The sequence below is a fragment of the Narcine bancroftii genome, unplaced genomic scaffold, assembly GCF_036971445.1.
Source record: "Narcine bancroftii isolate sNarBan1 unplaced genomic scaffold, sNarBan1.hap1 Scaffold_167, whole genome shotgun sequence".
Classification (NCBI taxonomy): Eukaryota; Metazoa; Chordata; class Chondrichthyes; order Torpediniformes; family Narcinidae; genus Narcine; species Narcine bancroftii.
The window spans coordinates 457,555-474,258 of record NW_027211902.1 but is presented as its reverse complement, the minus strand read 5'-3'; the positions used below and the strand labels follow the sequence as shown (position 1 = coordinate 474,258).

At 52.2% G+C, this 16,704-nt stretch overlaps 1 protein-coding gene across 1 annotated transcript; it reads right to left on the bottom strand.

The window, feature by feature from the left end:
- Positions 1-10,406: 10,406 nt before the first annotated feature.
- Positions 10,407-15,180, bottom strand: LOC138750569 (uncharacterized). Its single transcript, XM_069912677.1, has 2 exons — positions 13,378-15,180; positions 10,407-10,866 (listed from the first exon to the last, which is right to left on the bottom strand). The coding sequence occupies exons 1-2, from the start codon at positions 14,093-14,095 to the stop codon at positions 10,760-10,762; spliced, it is 825 nt and encodes a 274-aa protein (XP_069768778.1). The 5' UTR covers positions 14,096-15,180; the 3' UTR covers positions 10,407-10,759.
- Positions 15,181-16,704: the final 1,524 nt, after the last annotated feature.

Sequence of the window (16,704 nt, the reverse complement as noted above, 5' to 3'; positions counted from 1 at the left end):
TATTAAAGGTTAACACAACTCCGTGACATATTTGAATAGTCAAGGTATTAAAGGTGAGTGGGAGAATGGATCAGTTCATGATGGAATGGACACAATGGGCGAAATGGCCTACTTCTGCTCCTGTATCTTATTGTCTCATATTTTACAAAGCACAGATGTTTTTTTCAACCCCAATTTGTAAATATCAGTTTTGGCTTTTGAAATGAAAATTGCACACATTTTTGCACAGCAAAGATGTCGGTTTTGACCCAAAAACAGGACATAGTTTGAAAAATACAACTTTTGTCCCTTTTTAGCAAAACACTCCATACTTTCCTTCAAAACACAACCTTCAGTTTTTGTTTATTAGAACCTCCACTTCTCCCAAAACAACCATTGTACACAAATTCTCCAAAACACCACAACCATTCCTTAATTTGGCAACATTTCTCCTAAATATTGGCAACATTTATGCTGGCATTGCTCGGACGCCCTAATCAGAGTGACCCACAGTCGCCAGGAGTGGGTGCTGCCACGCGAGCCATCATCCAAGTAAATGGCTCGCGAGACTATCTTGTGACTTGAAGTCAAGCTGGTGTAAATACGATCAATAACTCTCTCTCTGTTTTGTGCAAAGAATCTTGCATATAAGAACGAAAGAGAGTTGGAGTGTGGTTTGGTGAAACTCTGTGTCCTTCATTAATTCTCTGAGTCAACTCAAAGTGGGAGTTCGATTCCTCATCTACGTGTGCAGCCCAGACAGTTTGGGCACAGTTACACCAGGTGTACACATTGCCCAAAGCCTTTGGGATCAGCATTGTGGTGCACACAATAATCACGTCAAATAGGATGGAGTGATTAAACACCTTCAATGACCAAAAACCTGAGCATTACTGATACACGACTGGGCCAGGTTCCATGAACAGAAGCAAGAGGGGGCAAGTCCGGGAAATCCAGGGTGGAGCTAAGGGAGAGGTTGGAGAAGGTCAGGTAGATATGGACTGGCCAGTCCATACATCTATATCAAAGCCTTTCACCACTTCTTTGAGATAAAACCCAACGAGGTGATGGGGCGACACAGAGCACATACTGTACTTTATGACATACATAGTTCATAGTGTCCATCACAGGTTCAGCCTGTCGGGTGGTCTTGTGATGCTCTGTGGCTTCCGAGGCACTAGGCCCTCCCAATTTTGTGCCAGCTCCCCTTCTCGCTTCAGTCTGTGTACGGACCTGAATCATTAACTGACCATCTCTCTCCATGGACACTGCCTAACCAGCTGAGTTCCTCCAGCTTCATTCTTTATTCCTCATTCTGGTGGTCCTTCACCTAAAGGCAGAATGGGCTCACAGGGAGAAACAGCCTCCTGCTCCTACTTTATTCTGTGTTGGGGAAAACCTATTCTAAATCCTCGTTCACTCCTTGAGGTGATCGGTCCTTGGCATCTGTTGGCCCTTGTACAGAACAAAGGCCACTCTTCTGCCTCTCACCCTGAAAGGACTCAGTTCAACCTTGTGCCATTTGGGGGATTAGTATTGGGGGAGTGTCAGGTATTGAAGGTTGAGGGTAATAAGACGTGGGTTTGTTGGGGGATCAGTTAGAGGTTATCTGCCCACTCATTTCAACTGAATCCACATAGACCTGCATCATTCTGTGTCATATTAAGCCCTGACCACAAAAATCCCCCCATTCACTTTCCAATTTGATGAAGGGTGCCGAATATTAGCTGGATCTTGTTCTGATAATTGCGATGAAGACATCATCACACAGATTTTGCCAGGAAGCTAGGAGAGAGAGTGACCAAGGACATTTCAGACAGGAATAAATTCTCAACTCCTCGACTGAGTCTCATATCCTAATGCCTGCCTCATCTCTAAAACAATAGTGCGAATTGACTACAGCTGGAGCCACTTTCAGCTGCATTCTACGTCAAGAATCAGTCTGCAGAAGCAGAAACAGCCCTATGGAATGTTCTTTCAGATGGCAGCCTGAAAGGGACAGCTGCAGGAGAGGCGCCTCAGAGCGCACTCCAGTTCCTGTCAGCGCAGGACATCAGGGCAGGTGCGGCTGGCACAGGATGTTGGGGCAGAGGAGGCTGTCAGGCAGCAGTGATTGGTGGTGTCGGGTGCGGTGATGGGGGCTCTCGGGTGAGGTGAATGGGGCTGTCGGACGTGGGAAGGGTGGGTTGTCGGGCATGAGGAGGGGGGCTGTCAGGCGCGGGGATTTGGGTCCCTGACTGATTATCATCAGGCGGCTGCATTCAGGTTCCTCGAGGGAATTGCTCAGACACGGAGATCATACCTCCCGAAGGAAGATTGGTAAGTACTCTTCCGAGCCGCATCAGGCTCTTTCACATGGCCTCCTTACAGCCGCATTCAGGTAGAATATGTGACTTTACATCGGGGGTATTCTGGCCACCTGAAGGAGGCTCATCAGGCCTGATCCAAAGGCTGCAATAAGCCTTCAGCACCACTCAGTCCCAGAATGGCAGTTTCTGCTTTGAACTGTTAGCCACCATTGTCAACTTCAAGAATTAAAAATTCCTATGAAATTAGACATTTACATGTGTAAATTGGAAACCAGAAATCAGACAGGCAGAGAATGATTACCAATGTGGACTGTGAGCAACCCTTCCAGATTTCTGTTGAAATTTTGTAGACCAGAAGGATGTTCTTAATTATAATGGGCACATGAGATTAAATTGCCAACAACAAATCCTTTCTCTGTCTTGAGGAAGAGGATGTGCAAAATGTAAAGCAGAAGCTGTACTAATACCTTCCAAGAAATGTTATCCAATTTGTTGGCAGGAAAATGTCTTAAAAGCTCTACCATGTGACTGTGTTCTTTAACTCCCGTTCAAACATTGATAGTGAGGTGAGTCTGTTCACCCACCACTGGTACCCCTCATTCTTACTGGCATGACTCAATAAAGACTGTGTTTTAGAGTTTGTGGTTTGTTACTGTACCTTTTTGTACCTTGACAGGAAATCGACTTCAACAAGGGTGAGAAAAAAAAAACACTCAAACCCCTTACATGGTGACAGATTGAAACTGGGTTACTGTCACGAAGAACATTCTTCCAAACATGCCAAGATCAAAATTCAATTGATTGTCATGGTATAAAGTGCAATATTACACAAAATTCACTTCATTCAGTCATAAAGCAGACAGAGTCACATCAGCAGGAAGTTAGACATAGTGTTCCTTGCAGTTAAGAGGAAAAGAGAATTCCCTGAGTCCCCTACAGCCCACAAACCCAGCCCTTGCCCACAAACACCCAGCCCCCTGCCCCCAAAATCCAGCGCAAACCATCAAATGCAGTCGCCTTGTTTAGAAAAGGTAATGGGGAGAATCTTGGGAATTATAGACCAGTATAGGATCTATGAGCATTTGCAGAAGTACAGACTTCTCAAGGTCAGTCAGCATGGCTTTGTGATGGGAAGGTCATGCCTCATGAGTCTAAATGAGTTTTATTTGAGTGGGGTAACAAAGGAAATGAATGAGGGTCGTGTGGTAGATGTGGTCTACATGGATTTTAGCAAGAATTTGACGAGACTCATCAGAAAGCAATTTGGCAAAGGATCAGGGTAACTTTGGCTGTGGATAAAAAATTGTCTTGTTCGAAGAAAGCAGAGAGGAGTGGAGTGCCACAAGGATCTGTTCTGGGACCCCTGCTCTTGATGATTTTTATAAATGACCTGGATGAAGAGGCAGAAGATGGGTCAGTATGTCTGCAGATGATGTGAAGGTTGGAGGAGTTGTGGATGAAGCTGAAGGTTGTCGAAGGATAAGGATTTCAATCCAGGTAAGTGTGAGGTGATGCATTTTGGAAGGACAAACCAGAAGGCTGGGTACAAGGTTACCAGTCGGTTACATGAGTGAGGATAAACAGAGGGACTTTGGGGTTCAAATCCAAACATCCCTCAAGGTTGCCGCTCAGGTTGATAGGATAGTTATGAAGGCCAATGGGATGATGAGCTTCATTAAACTTTTCTACGTTGCCGTGCGTGAAAGTGAGGCCATTTTGGCAAGAAAGCGCAGAAAAATTAACCACGATCACAGCAGTGACCTCCACGTGAGACCTGGAGCAATCTCTTCACTGAAACAAGCGACAACTTGACCAAATATCTAATCTCATTTATAAAAATAGCACTGGCCTTCGCGAAGAGATGTATCACGATCAACTGGATGTCCGATAGCACGCTGGGCTGTGGAAATGAACTGCAGTTACCTACGGAAAAAAAAAATCACATAAACGTGACCGTTTGGTAAAGGTCTGTCAGCTGTACCTGGACCAAATAGGGGCCCAGACACTAATATAAATGAACAATAAAAGGAGTTAAAAGTAACCATTATATAGACCAAAACCAAGTTTCCCCAACTGGACTCATCTACTTGAAATCTCTGAAAATGTGGAAATGAAAACAAACTGCAATAGAGAGAGAAAAAATTCAAAGTGCAAAAGGGAGAGTCTTTAAATGAGTCCCTGAATGTGTGTTGAGTCTCGTGGTGAAGGGGTAGCAGCTGTTCCTGAACCTGGCTATACCTCTTTCCTGATGGGAGCAGTGAGAACAGAGCGGGTGATGTGGATCCTTGATTGCTGCTGCTCTCTGACAGCAGCGTTCCCTGCAAATGTTCTCAATGGTGGAGGGTTTTTACCTGAGATGTCCAGGGCGGTGTCCAAGACAATACCTCAAGCCTTCTACAAACTGAACCTTTCCCCCCTCACACCCGTAAAACACTATTTTTCTCGCATCAATGTGCCTGTCTAAATGTTAAAGATCCCTATTATTCCAGACTCCACTATCCTGCCCGGCCATGCGCTACAGGCATCCGCAGCCTTGTGGGTCCCTGTCCCCACTCAGCCTTCTGGGTCCCCGTCGCCCCTCAGCATTCTGGGTCCCCGTCCCCGTCCCCCCTCAGCCTTCTGGGTCCCAGACCCGTCCTCCCTCAGCCTTTTGGGTCCCCGTCCCCCCTCAGCCTTCAGGGTCCCCGTGCCCTGAGCCTTCTGGGTCCCCGTCCCCCCTGAGCCTTCTGGGTCCCCGTCCCCCCTGAGCCTGCTGGGTCCCCGTCCCCGTACCCCCTCAGCCTTCTGGGGTCCCCGTCCCCCCTCAGCCTTCTGGGTCCCCGTTCCCCCTCAGACTTCTAGGTCACCGTCCCCGTCCGCCCTCAGCCTTCTGGGTCCCCGTCCCCCCTCAGCCTTCTGGGTCCCCGTCCCTCCTCAGCCTTCTGGGTCCCCGTCCCCCCTCAGCCTTCTGGGTCCACGTCCCACCTCAGCCTTCTGGGTCCCCGTCCCCCCTCAGCCTTCTGGGTCCCCGTCGCCCCTCAGCCTTCTGGGTCCCCGTCCCCCCTCAGCCTTCTGGGTCCCTGTCCCCCCTCAGCCTTCTCGGTCCCCGTCCCCCCTCAGCCTTCTGGGTCCCCGTCCCCGTCCCCCCTCAGCCTTCTGGGTCCCAGTCCCCCCTCAGCCTTCTGGGAACCGGTCCCTCCTCAGCCTTCTGGGTCCCCGTCCCCCCTCAGCCTTCTGGGTCCACGTCCCCCCTCAGCCTTCTGGGTCCCCGTTCCCCCTCAGCCTTCTGGGTCCCCGTCCCCCTCAGCCTTCTGGGTCCCGGTCCCCCCTCAGCCTTCTGGGTCCCCGTCCCCACACAGCCTTCTGGCTCGCCGTCCCCTCTCAGCCTCTGGGTCGCCGTCCCCCTCAGCCTTCTGGGTCCCCGTCCCCCCTCAGCCGTCTGGGTCCCCGTCCCCCCACAGCCTTCTGGGTCCCCGTCCCCCCTCAGCCCTCTGGATCCCCGTCCCCGTCCCCCCTCAGCTTTTTGGATCTCAGCCTTCTGGGTCCCCGTCCCCCCTCAGCCTTCTGGGTCCCCGTCCCCCCTCAGCCCTCTGGATCCCCGTCCCCGTCCCCCCTCAGCCTTTTGGATCCCCGTCCCTCTCAGCCTTTTGGATCCCTGTCCCTCTCCCCCCTCAGCCTTCTGGGTCCCGTCCCCCCTCAGCCTTCTGGGTCTCCGTCCACCCTCAGCATTCTTGGTCCCCGTCCCCCCTCAGCCTTGTGGGTCCCCGTCCCCCCTCAGCCTTCAGGGTCCCCGTCCCCCCTCAGCCTTCAGGGGCCCCGTCCCCCCTCAGCCTTCTGGGTCCCCGTCCCCCCTCAGCCTTCTGGGTCCCCGTCCCCCCTCAGCCTTCTGGGTCCCCGTCCCCCCTCAGCCTTCTGGGTCCCCGTCCCCCCTCAGCCTTCTGGGTCCCCGTCCCCCCTCAGCCTTCTGGGTCCCGGTCCCCCCTCATCCTTCTGGGTCCCCGTCCCCACACAGCCTTCTGGGTCCCCGTCCCCTCTCAGCCTTCTGGGTCGCCGTCCCACTCAGCCTTCTGGGTCCCCGTCCCCGTCCCCGTCCCGCCTCAGCCTTCTGGGTCCCAGTCACCCTCAATCTTCTGGGTCTGCGTCCCCCCTCAGCCCTCTGGATCCCCGTCCCCCCTCAGCCTTCTGGCTACCCGTCCCCCCTCAGCCTTCTGGGTCCCGGTCCCCCCTCAGCCTTCTGGGTCCCCGTCCCCACACAGCCTTCCGGGTCCCCGTCCCCTCTCAACCTTCTGGGTCGCCCTCCCGCTCAGCTTTCTGGATCCCCGTCCCCCCTCAGCCGTCTAGGTCCCCGTCCCCCCACAGCCTTCTGGGTCCCTGTCCCCCCTCAGCCCTCTGGATCCCCGTCCCCATCCCCCCTCAGCCTTTTGGGTCTCAGCCTTCTGGGTCCCCATCCCCCCTCAGCCTTCTGGGACCCCGTCCCCCCTCAGCCCTCTGGATCCACGTCCCCGTCCACCCTCAGCCTTTTGGATCCCGATCCCTCTCCCCCCTCAGCCTTCTGGGTCCCCGTCCCCCCTCAGCCTTCTGGGTCCCCGTCCCCCCTCAGCCTTCTGGGTCACCGTCCCCCCTCAGCCTTCTGGGTCCCCGTCCCCCCTCAGCCTTCTGGGTCCCCGTCCCCACTCAGCCTTGTGGGTCCCCGTCCCGCCTCAGCCATGTGGGTCTCCGTATCCCCTCAGGCTTGTGGGTCCCCGTACCCCCTCAGGCTTGTGGGTCCCCGTACCCCCTCAGGCTTGTGGGTCCCCGTCCCCACTCAGGCTTGTGGGTCCCCGTCCCCCCTCAGGCTTGTGGGTCCACGTTCCCCCCTCAGCCTTCTGGGTCTCCGTCCCCCCTCAGCCTTCTGGGTCCCAGTTCCCCCTCAGCCTTCTGGGTCCCCGTCCCCCCTCAGCCTTCTGGGTCCACGCCCTCGCTCAGCCTTCTGGGTCTCCGTCCTCCCTCAGCCTTCTGGGTCCCAGTTCCCCCTCAGCCTTCTGGGTCCCCGTCCCAGTTCCCCCTCAGCCTTCTGGGTCCCCGTCCCCGTCCCCCCTCAGCCTTCTGGGTCCCCGTCCCCGTCACCCCTCAGCCTTCTGGGTCCCCGACCCCCTCAGCCTTCTGGGTCCCCGTCCCCCCTCAGCCTTCTGGGTCCCCGTCCCCCCTCAGCCTTCTGGGTCCCCGTCCCCCCTCAGCCTTCTGGGTCCCCGTCCCCCCTCAGCCTTCTGGGTCCCCGTCCCCCCTCAGCCTTTGGGTCCCCGTCCCCCCTCAGCCTTCTGGGTCCTGATCACCCTCACCCTTCTGGGTCCTGATCACCCTCACCCTTCTGGGTCCTGATCACCCTCACCCCTCTGGGTCCTGATCAACCTCACCCCTCTGGGTCCTGATCACCCTCACCCTTCTGGGTCCTGATCACCCTCACCCCTCTGGGTCCTGATCACCCTCACCCCTCTGGGTCCTGATCACCCTCACCCCTCTGGCGGGACCCCCTCACCCTTCTGGGTCCTTGTCCCCTCTCCCAGCAGCCTCACCATTCCCCTGCCCCCCTCAGCCTCGCGAGTCCCTGACCCCCCCTCAGCCTCGCGGGTCCCCGACGCCCCCCTCAGCCTCGCGGGTCCCCGACGCCCCCCTCAGCCTCGCGGGTCCCCGACACCCACCCCTCAGCCTCGCGTGTCCCCGACACCCCCCCTCAGCCTCGCGGGTCCCCGACCCCCCCCTCTCAACCTCGCGGGTCACCGACCCCCGCCTCAGCCTCGCGGGTCCCCCGACCCCCCTCAGACTCGCGGGTCCCCCGACCCCCCTCAGCCTCGCGGGTCCCCCGACCCCCCTCAGCCTCGCGGGTCCCCCAACCCCCCTCAGCCTCGCGGGCCCCGACTCCCCTCAGACTCGCGGGCCCCCTCAGTCTCGCGGGTCCCCCTCCCCCCCTCAGCCTCGCGGACCCGACCCCCCCCTCTCAGCCTCGCGGGCCCCGACCCCCCCCCCTCAGCCTCGCGGGCCCCGACCCCCCCCTCAGCCTCGCGGGCCCCGACCCCCCCCTCAGCCTCACGGACCCCGACCCCGCTCAACCTCGCGGGCCCCGAGCCCCCCTTCAGCCTCTCGGGCCCCGACCCCCCTCAGCCTCGCGGGTCCCCGACTACCACACACCCTAATGTCACCCCGCCACAAACTCCCTCACGGTTCCCCGGCCCCACCTCACAACCATCTCCCCGCCAGTTCCCCTCCGAGCTGCGGCCGCCCCGGACCCAAAGGGCGACCCGTGGAAACTCCCTCCTCCCTGGTCTCGCTCCCAAAATGCCCCGATTCCCGCCCGTGAAGCACCGACACGAACCTCTCCCGCTCGAGACCAACTGCTCCAAAGGCGGGAAAGATCAACAACATGGCGGCCCCCAGGGGTCGCTCTCGCGAGAGCTTGAGCCACCCCTCCACGGGATCTCTTGCCAGCCCAGTCCCACTGGGGAAGGGGCCGAGAGCTGCCTCGGGCCTCCAGTCCATCTCCCCTTCAGGCTGCACATTTCCACACCAGGACCTGCCCCACATTCCCCCCCAAGATTCCAGTCCATCCCACCTCCACCACCTTGGCCCAAAACTCATTCCACGCTCCCACCCCCCTCTGAGGGAAGAAAATCCCCCTTCAATCTCAATCCATGTCCTCCTCTTTGAATCTCTCTCACTCTCCTTGGAAACAGCCTGTCCCCATGGACACGATCCGTCCCCCCTCACAATTTTCAAATCTTCCTCAATCTTCTACGCTCCAGGGAATAAAGTCCCAGCCTGTCCAACCTTCCCCTGGAACTCAAACCCCGAAAGCCAGAACACCTTCTTGTCCCTCTCCACGACGCGCTGTCTCATTCCTATCCTTCCTCTCCTCCAGCCACCCAAACGGCACACAATGTTCCCAAGTTGGCCTCACCCATGCCTCGTCCAACTTCCTCGTGGCCTCCCACCTCCTGCACTCAATCCTCTCATTTCTGAAGGCCAAAATACCAGAAGCTTTCTTCACTCCCCCCACCACCCCCCCCCCATCTCCACATGGGACTCCACTTTCGGGCAGTTCTGTACCACAGTTCCTCAATCCCTTTGTTTGACAACACTCCTCAATGGTGTACCATTTAACATTCAAACTCTTACGTTTTAAGAATCAATTGCAGAGATCCATGGATGTGGGGAGTCAGGAGGGTTAGGGACTGGGTGCAGGTCGACGAGACTGGCAGAATGATATTTCACCATGGACGAGAAGGGCTGAAGGGTCTCTTTTCTTTGCTGTGGTGTTTCTAGGTAGAGTTCACACCATTCTCAGGAAGGAGGATGAGCAGACAGATGTCATGGTCCAAGGGTAGGAAAGGTGATGAGATCCTGCCAGGAGAGACGAGGGAGTTAAGTGCGAAGGTGAAGGGCACAACCAAGGGGTCTCTCTCTCTCTGTCTGTGTGTGTGTGTGTGTCACTACGACTGTGTGTGACTCTCTCTGTCTGTGTGTCTCTCTGTCTGTGTGTCTCTCTGTCTGTGTGTCTCTCTGTCTGTGTGTCTCTCTGTCTGTGTGTCTCTCTGTCTGTGTCTCTCTCTCTGTCTGTGTCTCTCTCTCTTTCTGTGTCTCTCTCTGTCTGTGTCTCTCTGTCTGTGTGTGTCTGTCTGTGTGTGTCTGTCTGTGTGTGTCTGTCTGTGTGTGTCTGTCTGTGTGTGTCTCTCTGTCTCTCTCGCTGTCAGTGTCTCTCTCTCTGTCTCTGTCTGTGTGTGTTTCTGTGTGTGTGTGTCTGTGTATCTGTCTCTCTGTGTCTGTGTGTGTGTCTGTCTGTCTGGGTATGTGTGTGTCTCTCTCGGTGTCTCTCTGTCTGTTTGTGTGTGTGTCTCTCTCTGTGTCTCTGTGTGTGTCACTGTCTGTGTGTCTCTCTCCCTCTGTCTAAATGAGTGTCTCTGTGTCTGTATGTGTGTGTGTCTCTCTCTCTGTCTGTGTATCTGTGTGTGTCTCTGTATCTGCGTGTCTCTGTGTCTGTGTGTGTCTCTGTCTCTCTGTGTGTCTCTCTGTGTGTCTGTCTCTGTCTGTGTGTGTGTCTGTCTCTCTGTCGTGTGTGTATCTCTCTGTCTCTATGTGTGTCTCTCTGTCTCTGTGTGTGTGTCTCTCTCTCTCCGTCTGTGTGTGTCTCTCTCCGTCTATGTGTGTCTATCTGTCTGTCTGTGTCTCTGTCTGTGTGTGTCTGTCTGTCTCTCTGTCAGTGTCTCTCTCTCCGTCTGTGTGTGTCTCTCTCCGTCTGTGTGTGTCTATCTGTCTGTGTGTGTCTCTGTCTGTGTGTGTCTGTCTGTCTCTCTGTCTCGCTGTCAGTGTCTCTCTCTCTGTCTGTGTGTGTTTCTGTGTGTGTCTCTCTGTGTGCATGTGTGTCCGTGTGTGTGTGTATCTGTCTCTCTGTGTCTGTGTGTGTGTGTCTGTCTGGGTATGTGTGTGTCTCTCTCTCAGTGTCTCTAATATGTGCTTATTCATTACCCACCATTGTCCATCCCTACTGATGGTGCAGGCTTTGTTCCCCAAGGCGTCCGTATTGGCTGTCCATAGACCATCTCTGCCCCAACGCATTCCTCGGTGTCACCTACGTTAAAATCAAGATGGCATCAGCACCTTTTTGGGCACTTTTAGCCGTGTTTCCTCAGTTGTTCTGGCCAGTTTTGTGTTTCGTTCACATATTCCTGCTGCCTGGAGTTAATGGCACTCGTGGAAGATTGCCAGTTCCTGAAACAATTCTTCATTTATCTTATTTGTAACATTTTTACATTTAATTTAACATATGCATTAAAAAACTTAAATTTCTTCTTTGAAAATAAGATAAAATTAATGCATAGTGATTTAAAAAGTAACCCCTCCCACAGCTGCCCAATAGAAAACAATAAAGAGAGAAAACATCTAGATAGTATTTATAAAAATTGAGCAAAACTCTCAAATAAAATCTTGCTTTTCTTGGTTAATAGGAGTCAGAAAGTTCGTGTTGGGTGATTAAAACTTAATTCCTACAATTAGTAAATACACATCCCAAATCTTCAAAAGAGAAATTCAAATTTGTTCCGTGAATTCGATGTAATTATTTCAAGTGGGATACAACGGGCTATTTCAGTGTGGCCATCGACCCATTCCCAAATACGCATCGGACTTCCAAGTTACTGCCACACATTTTACCCCTATAACAATTACAGCACAGAAACAGGTCATTTGGCCCTTCTTGTCTGCACTGAACTAAATACTCTCCTCTCGTACCACCTCTCTGCATTCCCCTCCCCTCCAATTTTCCCTGAAATGACAAAATGGACCCAGCCGCCACTATTTCTCCCGGAAGCTCACTCCACTGAACCACCACTCTGAGTCAAGAAGATCCCCCTCATGTTACTTCCAAACTTTTGCCTCTTAACTCAATACCTCCTGTTTCAATCTCTGCTCCCCGCAATGAAAAAAGTCTCTCCACATCAATTCGTTCTATCCTCCTAGTAATTTTAAAGACCTCAATCAAATCCCCTCTCAACCATCTACAATCCAAAGAATAAAGACATCATTTGCTCAATCTTTCTTTGTAATCTAGTTGCTGATATCCAGGTAACATTGACGTAAATCTTCTCTGCACCCTCTCGACTTTGTTGATAGCTTTCCTCTCATCTGGTGACCAGAACTGCACACAGTACTCTCAACAGGGCCTCACCAATACCTTGTCTAGTCTCAACCTCACTGCCCGACTCCAGTATTCTATGCTATGGTTGATTAAGGCCTGCTATTTGAACAGATACTATTCGAGGTACTCTCTGATTACCCTCCAATAATTAACCTATCACTGTCAGGCTCACCTGGTTGGCTTTTGAAGCCGTTTTTAAACAAAGGAACATTAGATTACATCCATTCCTCTGGCACCTCACCCGTGGATAAACAGGTTTTAAATATTTCTGTCAGAGCCCTTGCAATTTCTACTCTTCTTTCCCTCAAGGCCAAGGGAATATCATGTCAGACCTCCATCCACCAACAGACAAAAATCAGCCATCACAAGGTGAAGGCAGGACAGTAGTCCCACCTCTCCAGCACGAGTCACCCCAGGATCAAATCAGCACTGACTGCAAGAAGTTTCTACATCCTCTCGGTGTCTGTGTGGATTTCCTCCCACACTCCACAGCTCAAGGGGGCCGTAAGTTCATTGGCGATTTGGGAAGCTCAAGGCCATGGGGTGGAAGTGCACATTCTGGTCCTGGGGCCATCAATTCAATTCAACAGCACAGATGAACCTTTGGGCACGACCTGATCTTTTTCTGGTTTCAAACTCATTATTTTTGAAAATTGTATGTGCACCTCTAATGCAACACGACTGCTGCAAAACAGGCTTCATGATACATATCCATGACAAGAACTCGGGAGAATCAGATTTGGTTACTAGACTTTTGAACAGAACAGTATCTGGACATTTTATCCCTAAACTGAAACTTTATAGACATACAGAACAAAAAGAGGGCAAAACAAGCTTGTGTCTCACCAATACCACAATTCACGGACACTTTTTAAGTTCTCAAGGGTGGCAGAAAACACAAAGAACAGACAAACTCCTTCCACATTGTCACTTTGAGAGCTTTGGACTCACCATGCTATAAATATTGCCAAGCCATCACTCCAAATCAATGACCAAAAGTACTGGCTGAGGGATAGATTTGAGACATTTTAACTGCTATGTAGCAATCAGGCACAAGGAAAATTGCTGCTTCCATTGTAAAGTATTTAAGAATCTCAGACCACAAACAACCTTCACCCCAAAAAACAAGCAATTCTCCACAATAAAACTAGGTTTCCTACCTGTCTGCAAGTATCTGCTCTCTTGAGTCTGAATGGCACAACTGGGGAAACCGTTTCAAACCCATGACCTGAAACAGCATATTCTCTTCCCCTAATTGGAGCTGTCTTGCAATTGGCCACCACTGCCCGAGCAAGAATGAACTGGGAGATCTCACACTTGCTCCTTCACAGGTGAGACCTCCCTGTGCATTGGAGCTCCATATTATCCATCTTGCTCTATTTTGTTAACCTTAATCAAGTCTCCTCTCATTCTCCAACACTCCCATGAAAAATAAAAATCATGTACCCTGTAGTTCGCGAGTCCGGACACCAGGTGGTGGTATTATACCTAGATCTCTCTCTCTCCCTTGCTTCATGCATGCAGTACTCAGTGTGAACAGGCGGTGGCAGCACTTTACAGCCCTTGCAATCTGCAGCTTGGACAGTAATGGTTGGTTTGCACCAAGATTGAAGATTTGGAGATTTCCCATTGATTGGCAGAGAACATACTCGACATCACATCCAACCCTGAGATTCCCTTTTTTCTGTGGACACGGCCGAATTACCACGAATGGGTCGTGCAAAAATAAACGGTTCAGTGGAAACCTGGAAAGATAAAAGAATTGAAAACAAAGAAAATCAATAAAGTGCTGCAAGGGTCCTGAAATGAGTTCCTGATTGAGTTTGTTGTTGAGGAGTCTGAAGGTGGAGGGAGAGCAGCTGTTCCTGAACCTGGGGGTCTGAGTCTTGAGGCACCGAGAATTCTTTCCTGATGGCAGCAGTGAGAAGAGAAAGAGAGAGTGTGGATCTTTGGTGATTGCTGATGTTTTCTGACAGCACCATTCCCTGTCGATAAACTCAATAGTGGGGAGAGTTTTGTCTGTGATGTCCTGGGCTGTGTCCACGACCTTTTGGAGGGCTTTATTCTCAGGGGTATTGGTGTCCCCATACCAGACCATGATGCAGCCAGTCAGCACACTTTCCACCACATCTCTGTCAAAATTTGCCAGGGTTTCTGGTGTCATCCCAAACCTCCACAAACCCCTGAGGAATTAGAGGCGCTGACATGCTTTCTTCACGAGGACATTGGTGTTGGGTCCAGGAAGAATTTTTGAGATGGTGACTCCCAAGAACCTAAATTCGCTCACCCTCTCCACCCCTGATCCCCCAATCATCACTGGATTTTAAACCTCTGGCTTTCCATTCCTGAACTCAACAATCAACTCCTTGGTTTTGGTGACATTGAGTGCGAGGTTGTTGTTGATGCACCATTCAGCTCGGTTTTCAAACTCCCTCCTGCATGTGGACTCATCCCCTTCCTTTATACAACCCACGTCCGTAGTATCGTCAGCAAATTTGGAGGGGATATTGTTGATGTACCGAGCCACACAGTCGTGGGTGTAAAGTGAGTAGAGTGGGGGCTAAGAACACAGCCCTGTGGTGCTCTGGTACTGATGGAGATCGTGGAGGGGATATTCTTACCAACCTTCACTGATTGTGGTCTGGAGGTGTTAACTCCCAGGTCTTGGAGTTTGCTGGTCAGTTTGGAGGGGATGATGGTGTTAAATGCCGAGCTGTAGTTGATAAAGAGCATCTTTACTGTTCAGGTGCTCCAGGGATTGGTGTAGGGCCAGTAAGACAACATCTGCTGTTATTATGAGAGGCGAACTGGAATGGATCCACATCACCACTCAGACAGGAGCCTTTCCAAACACTTCTTCACTGTTAATGCAAGTGCAACTGGTCGATAGTCATTCAGGCAGGTGATTACACTCTTCTTGGGCTCCGGTGTGATTGACACCTGTTGGAAACAGATGGGGACCAGTCAGGATGCTTTCCTTGGATACCAGATGGCAGTTTGGCAGGGGGACGGGAACCACAATATGAGAGCAGAAGTTCAAAAGCATGAGGGGACATGTTCTGAGTTTGTCAAAAAAAAAGACAGGCAGAGGAAAAAAACAGATGGAGTCAGTCAGAGGGTTTGAAATGTCTATTTCAATGCAAGGAATAAAGGGGATGAACTTTGAGCATGGATCAGTATGTACAACTATGATGTTGTGACTGTTACAGAGTCTTGGTTGGAGGAAGGGCAGGATTTGCTGATGCAGGTCCTAGGGTTTGGGTTTAAAAGGAATAGAATGAGGGGTAGTGGGGTGGGGGGCGAATAATGTTACTGGTCAGGGATAGTATCCCAGCTATAGAAAGGGAGGAAATTGCAGAGGGGGTGTCCACTGAGACAGTGAGGATATTTAAAAGATATGGATAGAAGAAGAGTAGTAGCCTGTATTGTCATTTAAAACCAGGACACAGTTTAAAAATGAAATGACAGCCTCCAGAAACTACAATGCTAACCAGCAAACTGTGATTCCACATCAGGCAACACAAGATGCCATTTCAACTCCAGATAAAAGATCAAAACTACACAAGACTAAAATGCACCTATATAACGAGAAGAAAAAAGTCCCAACAATGGCACAGACTCGGGAACCTCCAGGCCAGGTTCACTCCAGTCACCGGGACATCTCCTCTGCAGATCAGACAGCCAGGCATACACCATTCACTCCAGGCGTCCAGATGCAGATCTGCCACAGCAGGTGGGGAAACAGAGGAGGAGAAAGCAAAGTAGGGAAACAGAGGGATGGAAATATCGAAGTGGAAACGGAGGGGGTGAAACGGAGGGAGACAAACAGAGGCGGGGAAACGGAGGCGGCAAAACAGGAAGGGAAACAGAGGCGTTGGAACAGATGGTTGGAATAAGAATAGAGGAAAGAGTGGTGGAGAAATCAAGGTAGGGAAAGAGAGACGGGGAATGAGAGACGGGGAATCAGAGGCGGGGATTCAGAGGGGGGAAAAGAGAGGCGGGGAAAGAGAGGCGGGGAAAGAGCCAGGGACTCTGAAGCAGGGAATCAAAGACGGGGAATCAGATTCGGGGAATCAGAGGTGGGGAATCAGAGGACGGAAAAGAGATGTGGGGAATGAGAGGCAGAGAAGGAGGTGCGGAAAAAACGCAGGGAAATAGAGGCAGGGTATCAGACGTGGGGAATCAGAGGCAGGAAATTAGAGGCGGGGAATCAGAGGGGGGAACAGAGATGTGGGGAAAGAGAGGCAGAGAAAGAGGCACGGAAATAGATGGAGGGAAAGAGAGGTGGTTAATCAGAGGTGGGGAATCAGACACGGGAAAACATAGGCGGGAAATCAGAGGCGGGGAATCAGAGGCGGGGAATCAGAGTCATGGTATCAGAGGCGGGGAATCTGAGGCGGGGAATCAGAGGCGGGAAAAGAGATGTGGGAAAAGAGAGGCAGAGAAGGAGGCACAAAAATAGTGGCAGGGAAAGAGAGGCGGTGAATCAGGGGTGGGGAATCAGAGGCGGGGACACAGAGGCGGGGAATCAGAGGCGGAGAAACGGAGGTGGAGAATCAGAGGGCGGAAAAGAGATGTGGGGAAAGAGAGGCAGGGAAAGAGGCACGAAAATAGTGGCAGGGAAAGAGAGGCGGGGTATCAGAGGTGGGGAATCAGAGGATGGGAATCAGAGTCGTGGTATCAGAGGCAGGGTATCAGAGACGGGGTATCAGAGGCAGAGGAACGGAGGCGTGGAATCAGAGGTGGGGAATCAGAGGGGGGAAAAGAGATGTG

Excerpts from the sequence above, each read along its gene's own strand:
- LOC138750569 (XM_069912677.1), bottom strand. The coding sequence starts at position 14,095 with ATGACACCAGAAACCCTGGCAAATTTTGACAGAGATGTGGTGGAAAGT. Across the intron at positions 10,867-13,377 it reads CCGGACTCGCGAACTACAGG|GTGACACCGAGGAATGCGTT; the intron begins GTACATGATTTT and ends ATTTTAACGTAG.